Source organism: Oncorhynchus mykiss, chromosome 7, assembly GCF_057628025.1.
Source record: "Oncorhynchus mykiss isolate SJ-2025 chromosome 7, ASM5762802v1, whole genome shotgun sequence".
NCBI lineage: Eukaryota > Metazoa > Chordata > Actinopteri > Salmoniformes > Salmonidae > Oncorhynchus > Oncorhynchus mykiss.
This window is the reverse complement of record NC_143028.1, coordinates 3,755,763-3,772,500: the sequence shown is the minus strand read 5'-3', so window position 1 is coordinate 3,772,500 and position 16,738 is coordinate 3,755,763. Positions and strand designations below refer to the sequence as shown.

Here is a 16,738-nt window from a genome sequence, read left to right as displayed (position 1 = left end):
CCTAGTACCCCTGTGGATAGGCCAAGTAGCCCCAGAGGCCCTAGTACCCCTGTGGATAGGCCAAGTAGCCCCAGAGGCCCTAGTACCCCCTGTGGATAGGCCAAGTAGCCCCAGAGGCCCTAGTACCCCTGTGGATAGGCCAAGTAGCCCCAGAGGCCCTAGTACCCCCTGTGGATAGGCCAAGTAGCCCCAGAGGCCCTAGTACCCCTGTGGATAGGCCAAGTAGACCCAGAGGCCCTAGTACCCCTGTGGATAGGCCAAGTAGCCCCAGAGGCCCTAGTACCCCTGTGGATAGGCCAAGTAGCCCCAGAGGCCCTAGTACCCCTGTGGATAGGCCAAGTAGCCCCAGAGGCCCTAGTACCCCTGTGGATAGGCCAAGTAGCCCCAGAGGCCCTAGTACCCCTGTGGATAGGCCAAGTAGACCCAGAGGCCCTAGTACCCCTGTGGATAGGCCAAGTAGCCCCAGAGGCCCTAGTACCCCTGTGGATAGGCCAAGTAGCCCCAGAGGCCCTAGTACCCCTGTGGATAGGCCAAGTAGCCCCAGAGGCCCTAGTACCCCTGTGGATAGGCCAAGTAGCCCTAGAAGCCCTAGTACCCTTGTGGATAGGCCAAGTAGCCCCAGAGGCCCTAGTACCCCTGTGGATAGGCCAAGTAGCCCCAGAGGCCATAGTACCCCTGTGGATAGGCCAAGTAGCCCCAGAGGCCCTAGTACCCCTGTGGATAGGCCAAGTAGCCCCAGAGGCCCTAGTACCCCTGGTTGGGAACCAGGGCTCTAAAGGTTTCCTCCTTCCTAATGCAGACACAGAGAGAGGTGTTCACTGACTACTGACCTTGGGTTTCTGTTGTTGAGGCTCAGAGCGATCTCATTCACAGCATGAGGATGGGACATTACCATGTTAAAGCCATACTACAGACAGAGGGAGGGGAACATAACAAATCATATATCAATCACTGCTATCTAAAATAACCACGAGGATGAGAGGAAAGAAGGGTGGTAAATCAGGATGAGAGAGAGAGGGGGAGAGATAGGAGGGGTTGAGATAGACAGGAGGGGTTAAGAGAGAGAGGGGGAGAGATAGGAGGGGTTAAGAGAGAGAGAGAGAGAGAGAGAGATAGGAGGGGTTAAGAGAGAGAGAGAGAGAGAGAGAGAGAGAGATAGGAGGGGTTAAAGAGAGAGAGGGAGAGAGAGAGAGAGGATAGGTTAAAAGAGAGAGAGATAGGAGGGGTTAAGAGAGAGAGGGCGAGATAGGAGGGGTTAAGAGAGAGAGGGCGAGATAGGAGGGGTTAAGAGAGAGACAGGGAGAGATAGGAGCGGTTAAGAGAGAGAGAGAGAGAAAGAGAGAGAGAGAGAGATAGGAGGGGTTAAGAGAGAGAGGGAGAGATAGGATGGGTTAAGAGAGAGAGGGAGAGATAGGAGGGGTTAAGAGAGAGAATGGAGCGATAGGAGGGGTTAAGAGAGAGAGGGAGCGATAGGAGGGGTTAAGAGAGAGAGGGAGAGTTAGGAGGGGTTAAGAGAGAGAGGGAGAGATAGGAGTGGTTTAGAGAGAGAGAGATGGGGGGGTAAAGAGAGAGAGGGAGAGATAGGAGGGGTTAAGAGAGAGAGAGAGAGATATAGGAGGGGTTAAGAGAGAGAGAGAGAGAGAGAGAGAGAGCGAGAGAGATAGGAGGGGTTAAGATAGAGAGAGCGGGGGAGATAGGAGGGGATAAGAGAGAGAGGGAGAGATAGGAGGGGTTAAGAGAGAGAGAGGTAGAGATAGGAGGGGTTAAGAGAGAGTGGGAGAGATAGGAGGGGTTAAGAGAGAGAGGGAGAGATAGGAGGGGTTAAGAGAGAGAGGGAGAGAGAGAGAGAGAGAGGGGGAGATAGGAGGGGTTAAGAGAGAGAGGGAGAGATAGGAGGGGTTAAGAGAGAGAGGGAGAGATAGGAGGGGTTAAGAGAGAGAGAGGGAGAGATAGGAGGGGTTAAGAGAGAGAGGGAGAGATAGGAGGGGTTAAGAGAGAGAGGTAGAGATAGGAGGGGTTAAGAGAGAGAGGGAGAAAGAGAGAGAGAGAGAGAGAGAGAGGGGGAGATAGGAGGGGTTAAGAGAGAGAGGGAGAGATAGGAGGGGTTAAGAGAGAGAGGGAGAGATAGGAGGGGTTAAGAGAGAGAGAGGGAGAGATAGGAGGGGCTAAGAGAGAGAGGGAGAGATAGGAGGGGTTAAGAGAGAGAGAGGGAGAGATAAGAGGGGTTAAGAGAGAGAGAGGGAGAGATAGGAGGGGCTAAGAGAGAGAGGTTGAGATAGGAGGGGATAAGATAGAGAGAGCGGGGGAGATAGGAGGGGTTAAGAGAGAGAGGGAGAGATAGGAGGGGTTAAGAGAGAGAAAGGGAGAGATAGGAGGGGATAAGAGAGAGAGGGAGAGATAGGAGGGGTTAAGAGAGAGAGAGGTAGAGATAGGAGGGGTTAAGAGAGAGTGGGAGAGATAGGAGGGGTTAAGAGAGAGAGGGAGAGATAGGAGGGGTTAAGAGAAAGAGGGAGAGAGAGAGAGAAAGAGGGGGGAGATAGGAGGGGTTAAGAGAGAGAGGGAGAGATAGGAGGGGTTAAGAGAGAGAGGGAGAGATAGGAGGGGTTAAGAGAGAGAGAGGGAGAGATAGGAGGGGTTAAGAGAGAGAGGGAGAGATAGGAGGGGTTAAGAGAGAGTGGGAGAGATAGGAGGGGTTAAGAGAGAGAGGGAGAGATAGGAGGGGTTAAGAGAGAGAGGGAGAGAGAGAGAGAGAGAGAGAGAGGGGGAGATAGGAGGGGTTAAGAGAGAGAGGGAGAGATAGGAGGGGTTAAGAGAGAGAGGGAGAGATAGGAGGGGTTAAGAGAGAGAGAGGGAGAGATAGGAGGGGCTAAGAGAGAGAGGGAGAGATAGGAGGGGTTAAGAGAGAGAGAGGGAGAGATAAGAGGGGTTAAGACAGAGAGAGGGAGAGATAAGAGGGGTTAAGACAGAGAGAGGGAGAGATAGGAGGGGTTAAGAGAGAGAGGGAGAGATAGGTGAGAGGGGACAGATGTATAGTTCACCTGGTAGTTCATAATGGCTCTGAGACACATCACACACACGTGAACGTCGTCCTTCTTACACACCAGGCGGGAGTTCTTCAGTGTCTTCCTACTGGGCAGTGTGTTAGACCTGGACACCAACGCTGACCTGACACAGTCAACATACAATCAACACAGGATTAACACCACAACTTGGTGTGTAACTGATGGAGTGGCAAATATGTGTTTGGGTTTGTGTTACCCGATAGAGTGGCGTATATGTGTGTGTGTTTGGGTTTGTGTTACCCGATAGAGTGGCGTATATGTGTGTGTGTTTGGGTTTGTGTTACCCGATAGAGTGGCGTATATGTGTGTGTGTTTGGGTTTGTGTTACCCGATAGAGTGGCGTGAGGAGCGCGGTACGTTGTTGCCACTGGAGGGGGAGGGCAGGTTGCTGTCTCCATGGAGATCTTCTATAGAACGACTCCAGGGGGAATCTACAGCTCTCTCTTCAGTACTGGCCTCCGATACCTCCCCATCAAACCTACACACACACACACACACACACACAGTCACACACACGTGACTCAACAGAACACACGCGTATGGAAAAGGTGATATGCCCACACACACACAGTCACACACACTCACGTGACCGCGTACTGAGCGAAGGAGAGGTACTCTACTAGAACATCTAGGCCCTGATTCTCCTCGTTGAGAAACTCCCTCACCCACCTGGAGACAGAGGAACATTAGGATTTATTATCAGACAAATAACTCACTGTTCAATATCTAGCTGTACAATCACTAAAACCCCTGGCCAGCTAAACCCTCCTCTCTGAGTCAGAATGGTTTGGAACTGACTGAATGTCAACGTGACTCTGATTCGGTTCTGATTCATTTTGATCCAGGACTCTGTGATTGGCTGCGGCCTGTGACTCACCCGATGTGATTGGTCCGTAGTGAGATCTCCAGTTCTCTGAGCACCTGAGTCGACTCCTGGACTCTCCGACGGAATTTCTAACGACAGTAGGGTTAGGGTTATTCTGGTATTCCCTCAAAATCATTTCCTGTCTGCTGGTTTGGGAAATGATGGCATCCTAAATGGTATCTACCCAACTGTGTCAAGTTGAGGAACAAATGTTCCAGCTTGTGTTACCATATTGTTGCTATGATATTACTGGCTCTGTCACCATGGTGACGTGGCTGTCACTCACCTTGCGTGTGACGGCCGGGTCAAGGAATCCTCTCAGCTTCTGAATGTAGGTGTGAGGAGGGTTCTTCACCTGGAACCGTTCCTACAACACACACACACACACACACACACACACACACACACAAGCAATGGTTACACACTTGCCTTTCACACTGGCCAAAGAGATGCTGAATACCTGAATGAACCATGTTGGTTGCTGCTCTTCTGTTTCTACAGTGCTGAAGGGACTGGACTGGTGTATCAGGCATGTGACGTTGGCCACACACAGCCTTCCAATGGGCTAGGAGGAGCTTCCTCCATATAGCTTACACCTATCCAGTTCCTTCAGGTCTACTAACATAGACGCGGGACAGTGCTAGGGGTCATTATCAGACCAGGCTGTTCTTTGGCCAATCAGAGTTGACCTTCTGTCTCACCTGATCACATATCAGCTCCCACTTCTTCTCGTTGTCGTAGCAACGGAGCAGACGCACCTTATCAGGAGGCAGGTTCATAGAGTTCTGAGAGACAGAGAGCGAGAGAGAGAGAGAGAGAGAGAGAGAGAGAAAGAGAGTGAGAGAGAGACAGCAAGAGAGAGAGAGAGAGACAGAGGAAGAGAGAGAGAGAGACAGAGGAAGAGAGAGAGAGAGAGAGAGAGAAAGAGGAAGAGAGAGAGAGAGAAGAATTGAAAGATGGATAAAGTGAAGGAGAAGGTGACAGACAGAGAGGGAGATACAGAGAGAGATACAGAGAGAGATACAGAGAGAGATACAGAGAGATACAGAGAGATACAGAGAGAGATACAGAGAGATAAAGAGGGAGATACAGAGAGAGATACAGAGAGAGATACAGAGAGATACAGAGGGAGATACAGAGAGATACAGAGAGAGATACAGAGAGAGATACAGAGAGAGATACAGAGAGATACAGAGAGAGATACAGAGAGATACAGAGAGAGATAGAGAGAGCGATACAGAGAGATACAGAGAGAGATACAGAGAGAGATACAGAGAGAGATACAGAGTGAGATACAGAGAGAGATACAGAGAGATACAGAGAGATACAGAGAGATACAGAGAGAGATACAGAGAGAGATACAGAGAGATACAGAGGGAGATACAGAGTGAGATACAGAGTGAGAGAGCGAGATAGACAGAGAGATACAGAGAGAGAGACAGAGCGAGAGAGACAGAGCGATACAGAGAGAGAGACAGAGAGATACAGAGAGAGAGAGAGAGAGACAGAGAGAGAGAGAGCGAGATACAGAGAGCGAGAGAGAGACAGAGAGAGAGACAGAGAGATACAGAGAGAGAGAGAGACAGAGAGATACAGAGAGAGAGAGACAGAGAGATACAGAGAGAGAGAGATACAGAGAGAGAGAGAGACAGAGAGATTCAGAGAGAGAGAGACAGAGAGATACAGAGAGAGAGACAGAGAGATACAGAGAGAGAGAGATACAGAGAGAGAGAGAGACATCAAGAGAGAGACAGAGAGAGAGAGAGAGAGAGAGAGAGACAGAGGAAGAGAGAGAGAGAGAGACAGATGAAGAGAGAGAGAGAGAGAGAGAGAAAGAGGAAGAGAGAGAGAGAGAAGAATTGAAAGATGGATAAAGTGAAGGAGAAGATGACAGACAGAGAGGGAGATACAGAGAGATATACAGAGGGAGATACAGAGAGAGATACAGAGAGATACAGAGAGATACAGAGAGATACAGAGAGAGATACAGAGAGATAAAGAGGGAGATACAGAGAGAGATACAGAGAGAGATACAGAGAGAGATACAGAGAGATACAGAGGGAGATACAGAGAGAGACAGAGAGAGATACAGAGAGAGATACAGAGAGATACAGAGAGATACAGAGAGAGATACAGAGAGCGATACAGAGAGATACAGAGAGAGATACAGAGAGAGATACAGAGAGAGATACAGAGTGAGATACAGAGAGAGATACAGAGTGAGATACAGAGAGAGATACAGAGAGAGATACAGAGAGATACAGAGAGATACAGAGAGAGATACAGAGAGATATACAGAGAGAGATACAGAGAGATACAGAGGGAGATACAGAGTGAGATACAGAGTGAGAGAGCGAGATAGACAGAGAGATACAGAGAGAGAGAGACAGAGAGAGAGAGACAGAGAGATACAGAGAGAGAGACAGAGAGATACAGAGAGAGAGAGAGAGAGAGAGACAGAGAGAGAGAGAGAGAGATACAGAGAGCGAGAGAGAGACAGAGAGAGAGACAGAGAGATACAGAGAGAGCGAGAGACAGAGAGATACAGAGAGAGAGAGACAGAGAGATTCAGAGAGAGAGAGAGACAGAGAGATACAGAGAGACAGAGAGAGCGAGAGACAGAGAGATACAGAGAGAGAGAGACAGAGAGATTCAGAGAGAGAGAGAGACAGAGAGATACAGAGAGAGAGAGAGACAGAGAGATACAGAGAGAGAGAGATACAGAGAGAGAGAGAGAGACAGAGAGACAGAGAGATACACAGAGAGGGGGGGGGGGTATTAAACTAATTAAGTACACACATCTCTCCAGAAGACTTCTGTCTACTGAAGACAGAAATTCACTCTTCAACAGAGACATGAACATGCGTGAGCAGAGAATTAAATATGAGCATGTGTGATATGATAGACTCTTACTGACACACTCAGAGAATTTAATATGAGTATGCGTGATATGAAAGACTCTTACTGACACACAGAGAATTAAATATGAGTATGTGTGATATGAAGGACTCTTACTGACACACAGAGAATTAAATATGAGTATTTGTGATATGAAAGACTCTTACTGACACACAGAGAATTAAATATGAGTATGTGTGATATGAAAGACTCTTACTGACACACAGAGAATTAAATATGAGTATTTGTGATATGAAAGACTATTACTGACACACAGAGAATTAAATATGAGTATGTGTGATATGAAGGACTCTTACTGACACACAGATAATTAAATATGAGTATGTGTGATATGAAGGACTCTTACTGACACACAGATAATTAAATATGGCAGTGTATCTGGAAGAGGCAACGCGTTACATATGCAGGGACAGAGATGGTATTTACAACAACACTCTTCCATTCTAACCAGTCATCCATAATGGGTTAGGGGACACACTCCAACACTCATACACACACACTCAACACTCATACATACACACACACTCAACACTCAGACACACACACACTCAACACTCATACATACACACACACACACTCAACACTCATACATACACACACACACACTCAACACTCATACACACACACTCAACACTCATACACACACACACACTCAACACTCATACATACACACACACACACTCAACACTCCAACACACACACACTCAACACTCCAATACACACACACACACACGCAACACTCATACACACACTCAACACTCATACATACACACACACACACACACTCAACACTCATACACACACACTCAACACTCATACACACACAACCCTCATACACACACACACACACTCATACACACACACACTCATACACACACACACACACACTCAACACTCATACACACACACACACTCACACTCAACACTCATACATACACACACACACACACACACACACTCAACACTCATACACACACACACTCAACACTCATACACACACACACACACACACACACACACACACACACACACTCAACACTCATACATACACACACACTCAACACTCATACACACACACACACTCAACACTCATACATACACACACACTCAACACTCATACACACACCCAACACTCATACACACACACACACACACACTCATACATACACACACACACACACACACACACACACACACACACACACACACTCAACACTCATACACACACACACACTCAACACTCATACATACACACACACTCAACACTCCAACACACACACACACGCAACAATCCTACAGACACGCACATGCAATGTATGAGCGTGTGTATGTGAGCATGTGTGCGTTTCTTGCTTGTGTGTGTGTCACCTACCAGTGCAATGGAGAACCTCTCTTCCAGCTCAGCAGGATCAGGCATGGGCAGCTTGACAGGAGCAGCCCTGGCCCTGATGACAGCTAGCTGAGACTCCATACTCTCTGTGTTCCCCATGGCTCACACACACACCTGTACTGTCAACCCACACACACCCTTACACCAGCAACTCACACACCCTCACACACCCCTCGCCATCAAATCAGACAAACACACCTTTCACAGTCACCACACACACAAGCACACCCGCTCACATACAATCACACCCCTAAACGTCAAATCACACACAGACAATAGTCTCTCTGCAGTCAGTCAGATACAGGCAACGCCTCCTGTAATTCGGGAATACTGTTCGGGTTTTTCTCCCTAGTGAGACACAGTCTGAACGACCGACCGACAGACTCACGCACGGCGGCACGAGATCAGAGAGATGCGGTAAACCGAAGGCGCGTGTCTACCGGGGGGCCGTGTCTATCCTCCATCCGTTCATCTTTTGTCCTCCTTTCTTCTCATCGCCGACGACGGAACGGCGCACGCACCATTTATCCGAATCCAGCTGAGACCGAAGTCCCACTGTCCGTCTCGCGCTAAATTTGCATCCCTTCCCGGTTCACTGTGTATCCTCGGTAATGGGTATGATGATGATGCTGATAAACGAACCGGGCGTCCCTGGTGTGTGTGAGCGAGCTGGCTACTTAATCCGCCCCCTCCTCCACAGGCGACAAAAGCGAGAGTTCAGCCTCCACGCACGCTTTCTCCCCCCCGCAACGACCCCCACTTTCTAACCGACACACAATGAGCCTTCTGCCGCTTCGCTCTCCTCGCCTCCCGCCCCCCTGCAGCGCACAGCCCACAGCCGTGAGCGAGACGCGAGGGGAGGGGGACTCGGATAACGTCTACCCCTAGACACTGATCTAGAGTCAGTTTTACGCGTGACCCAGTAATAATTGAGGTTATGATTTGGGGAGGATAAACTGATCCTATCATATTTTGGGCAATCTCTACCCAGAGCAGAGGGGAGAGGATTTGTTTTGTTCTGATGCATCCTGGTAGTTAGAGTCTTAATCGTTTAACGACGAGCTATCTATCTCACAGATGCTCATTGTCCAGACTTCTGACCCCTCCTTTATTAGGTCCATTTCTATGAATAGGCCTGTCCTATTGGCCTATAATGGGCCTGCTGATTTCTCACCCATATTCTACCTTTCTGGTTTAGGCTGTTATTTTTACAGGCAGTCTAAGCCTACTATTGCCACTACACATGTTTAGCCTACTTAAATACTGGCTTTCATAGACAAATTAAATTAGTGGATTAATTCATAATTAGGCTTTATGTCGTATAGTGGCGTTGGTATTGAGTTATTTTGGGGTCAGATGCATGGCTATGGCCAAGATATGCGTATAGCAAGACCTTATAGTACGACCTACTAGACCTGCAAGTATCAAAACAGTTTTATTCATAATAAAATTGAAAATACATAGATACAATACATAAAAAATATAGGCCTTCCTTTTAATTACAAACGATGTGGTCAGTAGGCTACAAATCCCCAACATCTCGTTTGCAAATGAAAAAGTCAGCAGAAACATGTATTCAGGGCCTGTAGTGTCATATCATCCTGAATCCACGCCTGCTAAGCCGCCTTTGTCCCCGTTTCTGACTGATATCTGAACAGATGGGGGCATTCACCATCACGGTGTGCGCAGGACCTCTTGTGGACAACACGTGTATTACATCTACCTGATTTTGTCAGTGAGAATTTGATTTTTGTTTAGCAATGGAAGTGCAATACCATGCATGAGCCTGCTGCCATAAATGGCCACCCTGTTAGCTAGGTGAGTATTTGGAAAGAGCAAAATTATGATGAAAGTCCCATAAAGTCTGCATTGGCCATAAAGCTATGCAGTAGGAGGTGGTGTCGTGATGCAGCGCTCTGCTCTGTGGAGGGAGGGTTGCCTCTGGTTGGCTCTCACAGCTCACACGCCTCTCTGCATCCCAAATCTCCAATTTTCTCCCAGAAGTGTGAGTCCCTGCCTACACATTTAAAAGCATTCGATTGGCTCTCACAGCTAACACACCTCTCTCCCTCAGTCCCAAATCTCCACCGTTTTCTCCGAAGTGTGCAGCCCTTCCCGGTTCAAAGTATTGGATTGATGTAAACATGGGCCAGACTAGAGGGAGTTCCCACCATGTCTCTTTTACCAGTCCTTTTAACTACACCAACGGAAGTGAACAAATTAACACCTGGGCAGAAGGGTAGAACCAGTTGAACACAAATGAGGGAGAGGGGAGGAAAAAGAAAGAGGGAGGAGGAGAAGGGTGAGGGAGTGAGAATGGATGGATGGATGGGTAATGAGCAAACAGAGATGGCGGGGAGGAGAGAATGGAGTGTGACAGGAGGGAGGGAGGGAGGGAGGGAGGGAGGGAGGGAGGGAGGGAGGGAGGGAGGGAGGGTTGAAGGAGAAAGGAGATAGAAGCAGTTATGTCCACCACCAGACAATTTTTCCCTTCCTCTCATCTACCATTTCCACCTCTTCTCTATCCTCCTCTTCCTGTCCTCCTCTTCCTATCCTCCTCTTCCTATCCTCCTCTCCCTATCATCCTCTTCCTATCCTCCTCTCCCTATCCTCCTCACACCTATCCTCCTCTCCCTATCCTCCTCTTCCCTATCCTCCTCTCCCTATCCTCCTCTCCCTATCCTCCTCTTCCTATCCTCCTCTCCCTATCCTCCTCTTCCTGTCCTCCTCTTCCTATCCTCCTCTTCCTATCCTCCTCTTCCTATCCTCCTCTCCCTATCATCCTCTTCCTATCCCCCTCTCCCCTATCATCCTCTTCCCTATCCTCCTCTTCCTATCCTCCTCTTCCTGTCCTCCTCTTCCTGTCCTCCTCTTCCTATCCTCTTCTTCCTATCCTCCTCTCCCTATCATCCTCTTCCTATCCTCCTCTCCCTATCCTCCTCACACCTATCCTCCTCTTCCTGTCCTCCTCTTCCTATCCTCCTCTTCCCTATCCTCCTCTTCCTATCCTCCTCTCCCTATCCTCCTCTTCCTATCCCCTCTCCCCTATCATCCTCTTCCCTATCCTCCTCTTCCTATCCTCCTCTTCCTGTCCTCCTCTTCCTGTCCTCCTCTTCCTATCCTCTTCTTCCTATCCTCCTCTCCCTATCATCCTCTTCCTATCCTCCTCTCCCTATCCTCCTCACACCTATCCTCCTCTTCCTGTCCTCCTCTTCCTATCCTCCTCTTCCCTATCCTCCTCTTCCTATCCTCCTCTCCCTATCCTCCTCTTCCTATCCTCCTCTCCCTATCCTCCTCTCCCTATCATCCTCTTCCTATCCTCCTCTCCCTATCCTCCTCACACCTATCCTCCTCTTCCTATCCTCCTCTTCCTATCATCCTCTTCCCTATCCTCCTCACCCCTATCCTCCTCTTCTCTATCCTCCTCACACCTATCCTCTTCTTCTCTATCCTCCTCACCCCTATCCTCCTTTCCCTATCCTAATTTTCCTATCATCCTCACCCCATCCTCCTCTTCCTATCCTCCTCTTCCTATCCTCCTCTTCCTATCTTCCTCACCCCTATCCTCCTCTTCCTATCTCCCTCACCCCTATCCTCCTCTTCCTATCCTCCTCTTCCTATCCTCCTCTCCCTATCCTCCTCTCCCTATCATCCTCTTCCTATCCTCCTCTTCCTATCCTCCTCACCCCTATCTTCCTCTCCCCATCCTCCTTTTCCCTATCCTCCTTTCCTCTCCCCCTCCTTCCCTCTCACCTATCTGCCTCTCTCCATCTGCCTCTCTTCTCTCCCCCTCCTTCCCTCTCTCTCCATCTGCCTCTCATCTCTCCCTCCTTCCCTCTCTCTCCATCTGCCTCTCATCTCTCACCCTCCTTCCCTCTCTCTCCATCTGCCTCTCATCTCTCACCGTCCTTCCCTCTCTCTCCATCTGCCTCTCATCTCTCCCCGTCCTCCCCTCTCTCTCCGTCTGCCTCTCATCTCTCCCCCTCCTTCCCTCTCTCTCCATCTGCCTCATCTCTCACCCTCCTTCCCTCTCTCTCCATCTGCCTCTCATCTCTCCCCCTCCTTCCCTCTCTCTCCATCTGCCTCATCTCTCACCCTCCTTCCCTCTCTCGCCATCTGCCTCTCATCTCTCACTTTCCTTCCCTCTCTCTCCATCTGCCTCTCATCTCTCACCCTCCTCCCCTCTCTCTCCATCTGCCTCTCATCTCTCACCCTCCTTCCCCCTCTCTCCATCTGCCGCTCATCTCTCACCCTCCTTCCCTCACTCTTCCTCCTGTGAGTCCTTCTCACCTTCTTATCTCTTTCTCTTTCTCACTCTTTCTCTCTCCCCCATGAACAACTGCAGCCTGTTTTAACACTCAACAAGCTGGAGATATGGAGGGCATCACACACGCACGCACGCACGCACGCACGCACGCACGCACGCACGCACGTACACACATTGGTCGAATAACCTGTCAATCTAAGCACCATCCTCTCTGGTTGGATATTTGGAGCTGTAAAACCGGCAGCATCTCTCGCGCACCTGCAGTTACCGGCCTCTGTCCGTTCCAAGAGCTGAGTGCCGCGCGCTGCGCTGCGACAGAAGGAGTGGCACAGCGTGTGTGTGATCGTGATTCGTGAACGTGTGTGTGATAGAGAGAGGAGAGAGAGAGAGAGAGAGAGAGAGAGAGAGAGAGAGAGAGAGAGGGGACGACTGTGTGTTCAATAGAGATAGAGTCAGAGAGAGAGAGAGAGCGCGAGAGAGAAAGAGAGAGAGAGAGAAATGTGTGAGTGAATCTAGCGCATATTGCTGGAATCACCGAGTATCACACACCTCTGGACATCTCTGGACTCTCCGCGGTCAAACCGTCAATGTAGCTGTGTGTGTGAACTTTAATTAAACTATTCGAACACCCCATCGATACGGACTGGGACACAAAGCTCGGGAAGCTCCGTGTGTTGGAAGGCGCTGCGCGCTGCAGACATGGGTACTGTTCTGTCTCTGTCGCCGAGGTCAAGGAAGGCAGCGGGCGGTGTGTGTGTGGACGAGAAACCGGACCTTGCGACCGGCGGGAAACAACAGGAGAAGAGCCTAAAGAAGCGCCACTCGGTGCTGCTCCATGCTCTGACGTGGAAGAGGCTGGTCGCCGCATCGGCCAAGAAGAAGAATGCCAAAAAGGTGAATCCCAAACCCGACGCCAGCCAGGCCAAATCCGATCCCTTGGTGGACCAGCTCAACACCGACAACATCAAGAAATCACAACCGTCCAACGGAATACTCGACCGAAAACCGACAGGGCCCAAACCCGGGCCAATTCCTGTGCCTGTTCCTACAGTACCGGACCAGACCCGGCGGCAGACCCAGAATGGACGCTTATTCATCTCCCCTCGGAGGGTGGTGGTGCAGGTGGGTAACGTGTGTGTGTGTGTGTGTGTGTGTGTGTGTGTGTGTGTGTGTCTAACTGTTTGTGTTGTTCGTCCTCTAGGCTTCCACCGGCGAGCTCCTGAGGTGTCTCTCTGACTTTCTCTGCCGCCGCTGCTTCAAGCTCAAAGAGCTCACGGCCAATGAGGTCATCCTGTGGTTCCGTAACGTGGACCGGGCTCTGTTAGTGCAGGGCTGGCAGGACCAGGGCTTCATCACCCCGGCTAACCTGGTCTTCGTCTACTTGCTCTGCCGAGAGGCCGTGGAGGAAGACACGGTGTCTGAATACGAGCTGCAGGCGACCTTCCTCACCTGCCTGTACCTGGCCTACTCCTACATGGGCAACGAGATCTCCTACCCGCTCAAGCCGTTCCTGGTGGAGTCCAGCCGGGAGGCCTTCTGGGAGCGGGCCCTTGGTCTCATTGACCGGATGAGCGGGCCAATGCTGAGGATAAACGCAGACCCGCACTATTTTACAGAGGTGTTCCAGGACCTGAAGAACGAGGGAGGGTCAAGGGAGAAGGAGAAGGAGAAGGAGAATGGGAAGGAGAAGAAGGAGAAGGAGAAGGAGAAAGACGGGAAACGGATAAGCGAGTTGGATCGTTAAGAACTGGATGAGGGGAGGAGAGAGGGAGGGGGAGGGGGATTTGGTTTAGGATACGGTCGCGGACACCAGCCACACACCCGCCGGTTGTTTGAGCGGGGATTGAATGTATACGCTTGGTGGTGAACCGGACTAACACACGACGGGGATTTGATCGGGAACCTGAGTCTGGAATCAGGAGGAATCAGTCACACGCCTAGCTTCACCTCGCCCCGTTACCGAACTGTCGTGTCATGTGTTCAGTCAAAGCTCGGGGAATCTAACGGACACTACACGGGACTTTGGGCGGAAAGAGATAGCTATAGTTAACTTTACTGCATGCTGTATAAAAAGTATTCTGATTGTATCGTTATTGTGGCTTTTGAGAAATGGATAGGCTATTATACGGTGGACTAAAGTGATAGCTTATAGCGCGTCAGTGTTTTGGGGAAAATTTATATATTCGTTTCATAAGAGGGGAACGACACCGTGCTCTCCAAGGGACTGGACTCAGTGGCGCGAGAGACGCAGCCTGCCCCCCACCCCCTCTGAACGTTGAATGTACTATTTTACCACTTCAAACCAACGGGATTCTTTACCGTTAACATGTGGCAACTGTTACTATGGTATTATAAAACGTTCTGTTTTATATATTGTACATTCAAAAATACAAGTATAAATCGTTACAAACGGTCCCCGTGCCTCCCAGCAATGTTTAATTGAATTGCCTTGTGATTAATGTGATCAAGAACGCTGAAAGTTAGCCCTGTATGTAATAATCAGAGGTGTACACTTTATGGACAGCTTTAGTTTTACTAGACCCAGAGCAACACCATCTCTATGACTGATTATAAGCCTACGACTCTGGAAACCCCAAAAGGCTAGCCAATAATAGTCTTCTACGGTGAAGCAACATGCAACAGCTGGGCTGGTACTGATGTCCGTGGGCACATAATGTCCCCAGCTGTGTTAAGGTCCTGGTCAACGAGGCTATAGGTCAAAAACGAGTCAATCAAAGTTCAGATGAGATAGACCATCAAGCCATTCAGGTCAACACTGCGTCCATACTCAGATTTAGAACCTCTATAGACATATTGCTCAATTGACAAAATCAAGGTTTATTGGTGGGCTTTTTATAGAAAGAAAAACTGGAGTAGTGATCTCAGCGGCAGGCGGCCCTTGGATAAATGCAAGGCCTTCTTACTGTCGCTGTCCATGGTTCTGAAATCGAGTGGTGCTGAAACCTCGCTACATGGGAGTGTGATAATGTAGCCTACTGGAGTTTAACAGTGATCTCATCTTCACCCTTGTCATCTTTTTTATCATCGTCATAATCTCCATTATCATCAACACCACCTCCTTCTTCTCCTCCTCATCACTATCTCCATCTGTGCGTGTGTGTTGCCATTCTATGATGACTCATCAGCTCGAGCGCAAAGCTAAACATTTGTGAATAAAGGAAGACGGAACACGTGGTGCAGTTTTCCGAGCAGGTGATTGGATGAGTTTTGCTGCAGTCTGATAGAAGTGGCGCTGTGAAGAAGGAGAAGAGAGGAGGGGAGATACTGCGGAGTCGCGAGCCGGGGGAAGGTGGAATTCAACATTTTCTCTCCCAGCCGCTGCTGCATTCCCGTTCCGTCTCCAAGGCAACAACCGAGACAGCAATGGGGATAAGAAAGACATACAGAGAGAGGAGGGAGAAAGAGAGAGCGACAGAGAGAGACTTTACACCAGCTCACATGGCCATGAAGCAAAACGATAGAAAAGATACAAAACTCGTGTTCTCTAAACCTCCTCAAACTCATATCATCTGTTTCCTGATCAGGCTACAACAAATATGTTTTAAAATAATGCTAATGGTTTGGATTTATTAGCCTATACATAGGCTACTCCTCATCTCCCAAAGAGGCACGCTTCTTCATTTGGCCTATTTTATTCCCAGTCATTTTGTTGGGCGGCTGGGATAGGCCTTTATTTAATCTCCAAAGGTGCAAAAAAAAGAATCCGTTTCTTTGACGTGATGCAGGCTACTGTTTGTGTCGATTAAGGGGGAAAACCGGTTATGCAACTTCACACCATCAGCAACAGCTTACGGAACACGGGTTACCATGGAGACGCCGCGGAGGCAGCAGGTTGCAGAGAGAAGGAAAGAGAGAGGAGAGAATCAATATTAAATTATTAGCCTACCACAGAGGTGACTTATGGCAAAGATGAACACATCTCATCTGCTCATAATGTAGGCTTATATACACACACATACACACACACACACACACTCTAAGGTATAATACTTGTATTGTTACAATGTCTTACAATGTATCACAGATGCCTCCTTACAATAACAGAGCATAGGGCTAAAAGAGAAAGAGTAATTATCCAGTGTTTCTAGATTTCTATGAAATATGACCTAGAATTAATGACAATATGAGTGAAATAGCTTTCCTTCCTAAAAAATGGTAATTAAGTATGCTAAAAATACGTTTTTCTGTGTAGGAATGGTGTGGGTTTACCCCAA

At 49.0% G+C, this 16,738-nt stretch overlaps 2 protein-coding genes across 3 annotated transcripts in view; one reads left to right on the top strand and one right to left on the bottom strand.

Annotated features, from left to right (window-relative positions):
- Positions 1-9,225, bottom strand: part of LOC110528736 (formin-like protein 2) — a 29,495-nt gene extending 20,270 nt beyond the window's left edge. For both annotated transcript variants that reach the window (XM_090242278.1, XM_090242279.1), the window contains exons 1-8: positions 8,219-9,225; positions 4,629-4,712; positions 4,214-4,294; positions 3,940-4,016; positions 3,648-3,731; positions 3,391-3,540; positions 3,039-3,165; positions 831-907 (exon numbers count right to left, since the gene is read on the bottom strand). In XM_090242278.1, coding sequence (XP_090098404.1) covers positions 831-907; positions 3,039-3,165; positions 3,391-3,540; positions 3,648-3,731; positions 3,940-4,016; positions 4,214-4,294; positions 4,629-4,712; positions 8,219-8,335 — 797 coding nt within the window. In that variant the 5' untranslated portion in view covers positions 8,336-9,225. The remainder of the gene's footprint in view (positions 1-830; positions 908-3,038; positions 3,166-3,390; positions 3,541-3,647; positions 3,732-3,939; positions 4,017-4,213; positions 4,295-4,628; positions 4,713-8,218) is intronic.
- Positions 9,226-12,513: 3,288 nt separating this feature from the next.
- LOC118963339 (cyclin-dependent kinase 5 activator 1-like) lies at positions 12,514-14,918 on the top strand. Its single transcript, XM_090242276.1, has 2 exons — positions 12,514-13,625; positions 13,705-14,918. The coding sequence occupies exons 1-2, from the start codon at positions 13,203-13,205 to the stop codon at positions 14,245-14,247; spliced, it is 966 nt and encodes a 321-aa protein (XP_090098402.1). The 5' UTR covers positions 12,514-13,202; the 3' UTR covers positions 14,248-14,918.
- The last annotated feature ends 1,820 nt before the right edge of the window (positions 14,919-16,738 follow it).

What these genes read in the sequence shown, in the direction of transcription:
- LOC118963339 (XM_090242276.1), top strand. Translation starts at nt 13,203, where the DNA reads ATGGGTACTGTTCTGTCTCTGTCGCCGAGGTCAAGGAAGGCAGCGGGC. An exon ending in CTCGGAGGGTGGTGGTGCAG is followed by an intron (nt 13,626 to 13,704) that starts GTGGGTAACGTG and finishes TTCGTCCTCTAG; the next exon opens with GCTTCCACCGGCGAGCTCCT.